A 3,245-nucleotide genomic window follows, 5' to 3' on the forward strand; every position below is an offset into this window, starting at 1 on the left:
TTGGCAATGGGTTCTGGTTGATGTTGGATGCCTTTGGAGTTTAGACTTCAATTCGGTTTGTGTTGATAAGCTCCTGGATGGCATTTTTTAAGTGCCAGCACTTCTCCGTATCATGCCCCGGAGTACCAGAACAATATTCACAGCTTATAGAGTAATCAAGATTCTTTGGAGGAGGGTTTGTCAATTTCAACTCAATTGGTCTTAGCATATCCAATTGTCTCAGCCTGTGGAACAAACTGGTATAAAATTCTCCCAACGGGGTGAAGGTTTTCTTCCGCTATAACCTTTCATTCTTAAATGCTTGATTGGGTCGGAAACCTAGGCCGGCAGGGTTTCGGTAGGCTCGTAGGGGTGGGTAAGTATTTTGTAGAGCTGGGTTGGTGTTTGTGGGGCTGGCGCACGCCATTGTGCGTAGGCAGGAGGTTGAGTGTATGTTTGGGCATGGTGGATAGAAAAATGGGGGTCTGGTGATGGGAAGTAGTGTTGGGATAGATTATACAAGGTTTGGTGGTGGGGTCGGGGCTGAGTATAATGGTGTGATGGGCCCCTAGGTCCAAACCATGATCTTGAATCAATTGTTGCCATATCTTCTTTCTTCTTCTTTCCGATTACTCCCCCAGTACTGTTTTGAATGGCTAGATTAGTTTCCTTAATAGCCGAGTAACTCAGGATTTTGTTTGACTTAAGCCCTTCTTCTACCATGCCCCCCATCTTCACTACCTAGTTCAAGGACTTGCCTATGGCCGATACCAGATGGCCGTAGTAAGTGGGCTCCAAGGCCTACAGAAAGTAATCCACCATTTTGCTCTCTTTCATCGGAGGGTCAACCCTTGCCGCTTGTTCTCTCCAGCGAAAACCATACTCCCTGAAACTTTCACTAGGCTTCTTCTCAATCTTAGTCAGAGACAAATGGTCTGGAACAATCTCAAGGTTGTATTGGAAATGACAAGCGAATGCTTAGGCCAAATCATCCCATGTATACCATCTGCTGTGATCCTGACGAGTGTACCACTCCAATGCCGCACCGCTTAGACTCAGACTAAAGTAGGCCATCAACAGCTCTTCCTTCCCATCTGCTCCTATTATTTTACTGCAAAATCCGCTCAAATGGGCCATCAGGTCTCCTTGCCCATCATACAGATCAAATTTGGGCATCTTGAATCCCATTGGCAGTTGAACATTGGGAAATAGACATAGATCCTTGTAAGCCACGCTCACCTGGCCTCCCAATCCCTGCATGTTTCTAAATGACTATTCCAAGCTTTTAACCTTCTTGATCATCTCCTCATGTTCTGGATTTTTAGGTGGCTTCTCAGTTTTAATAGGGAGGTCAAAATGAGGAGTGTGGGAGTAAGGTTCTGGGGCCTTGAAAGTGGGCTCTGGGGGATAGTATTGGTTATCTTGGGTCTGGAATAGAGGCTCACTGGAAGATCGGTGAAGTGTGGCAGGTGGGGGAGCCACAAAAATAGGTGTGGCTGGTGGAGGTGGGTATGGAATTGGTTTGGGTGGTGGAGCTTGTGGTGTTTGGGAAGTGATGCCGTGGTAGTGGTGGTAAATGGGAAAGCTTGGAGATGAATCAACAGTGGGATGTTCCTGGGATTGAGCCAACGACAGGACGAAAGCAGGGTTGGTGGGGTAGGATGGTGGTGGATTCCCTTTCACCCATGCCTGGTACATCTCTGCCATCTGTTGTTTCAGTTTATACACTTCCTCTTTCAGATTAACATCAGACTCTTCCCCCTCTTTCAATGGATCAATAACACTTGCATCCAGTTCTTGGTTAGTCATGATCAACTTGTTTTTGGACCTAGTGTTGTACGGATGAGTTGCCAGAATGCCAAACAAACTAACCACCTGCCTGTACTAATTTTAAACAACAAACTTGTTAGCGATTAGAGCTTAAAAGACAGGAAACCCCATATTGGGGATGCAATGCACCTAAGCAATTAACTATTTCTACTATGCATTCGATCGGTTGCTTGCATCATCCTGGCTTTCCTTAATTTCCATTTTGCAACTTCTCCTTTTCCACTCTTGCCTCTCTTTGCTTGATTTCTCGTTGTTCTTTATTCCCTCATTTTCTCTCTTGTTTTGGCATTGTTTCCTTCCCACAATTTCTTTTTTTTTCTTTTTTATCTTCTTCTCTTTTGTTTTTGGTTATGATCGAATCCTATGGAGATTGCCTACGTATCATGACCCTGCATGAATCAGACCAAGCGTAGTTCTGGGGGATAAGTGTAAAAATAAATAACAAAAATATTTTGGGGATTTTCAAGTTTTCATAAAATAAAAACGTTTTGATTACAACGACTCATCCTACCGATTTTAATCATAAAAACTAACAGACTCGAAAAAGGGGAACTAACAGACTTCAACAGAAAAACGAAAATACAGACTCAAAATCAGACTAACAGACTCCAACGTAAAGATGAAAATATAGACTCGAATAAAATCATGAATACATCAATGCCTCAACTGCTCCAGGGGCCCATGGGACATCAATCGGTCTCACCACGGGCCTACGCGCCAAATCCCCTTGGAGATGATAGAGATCTTCTATTATCTGGCGGACAAAGGTCATTACAGTGGTGAAGAACATGGATCTGGTCATGTCCTCACACTTACAGCATTTCATTGTGATGTAGTCGGTGATCCTTCTGACCTTTCTCTTATGATGCCCTTTTCTTGCAACAAACGCCCAATCTGCTGGGCCCTAGCTTCAAAAGTTTGTTCAGCTATATGATTTTGTTCTTGAAGTTGTTGTAGATCTCTTTCTAACTGTGCCATCGCTGCATAACAGTGTTCTCTTTCTGCTTTAAAGTCTTTTGCCTGCTTGATCATTTTGTTCTCAAGGACGGTGATCTTTTTCTTCAACCCCACAACCTCATTGTCATATTTCTCTTTTAACTGTTTAACCAAGCGCGCTCGTTCCTCCGCATTCTTAGCCAATTTTGTTCGAGCCCTTGCTAGTTCACCCTCTGCCTTGTTCATATCAAAACCATACTCACTCACCTTCCGCCTAAGGTTATCTATAAGCTTTCCATCTTTTGCACTTCTGGCGGGGTTTTCGGCTGCTATTGCCATTTCCCGAATTTGGGCTCGAAGGGCGTCATTTTCTTTGGCTAGATTTTTCTTCTCACCCTCATCCGCGGTGTCTTGCAAACCATTTTCAAACTGAATATCCTTGACTTGCTTTTCCAGCTTGTTTATGGTAGCCCTATACTCATTTTCTTTGGCCAGCCAAT

The 3,245-nt window shown here is 43.8% G+C and overlaps 1 protein-coding gene across 1 annotated transcript; it reads right to left on the reverse strand.

The window, feature by feature from the left end:
- Positions 1 to 1,251: 1,251 nt before the first annotated feature.
- Positions 1,252 to 2,787, reverse strand: LOC138876186 (uncharacterized). The gene is made up of 2 exons (XM_070155090.1): positions 2,663 to 2,787; positions 1,252 to 1,858 (listed from the first exon to the last, which is right to left on the reverse strand). Exons 1-2 carry the CDS (start codon positions 2,785 to 2,787, stop codon positions 1,252 to 1,254), a joined length of 732 nt encoding a protein of 243 aa, XP_070011191.1.
- Between the last annotated feature and the right edge of the window lie 458 nt (positions 2,788 to 3,245).

Source organism: Nicotiana sylvestris, chromosome 8 (assembly GCF_000393655.2).
Source record: "Nicotiana sylvestris chromosome 8, ASM39365v2, whole genome shotgun sequence".
Taxonomy (NCBI): Eukaryota; Viridiplantae; Streptophyta; class Magnoliopsida; order Solanales; family Solanaceae; genus Nicotiana; species Nicotiana sylvestris.

What these genes read in the sequence shown, in the direction of transcription:
- LOC138876186 (XM_070155090.1), bottom strand. Translation starts at nt 2,787, where the DNA reads ATGGCACAGTTAGAAAGAGATCTACAACAACTTCAAGAACAAAATCAT. An exon ending in AAGGGCATCATAAGAGAAAG is followed by an intron (nt 1,859 to 2,662) that starts GTCAGAAGGATC and finishes AAATTAGTACAG; the next exon opens with GCAGGTGGTTAGTTTGTTTG.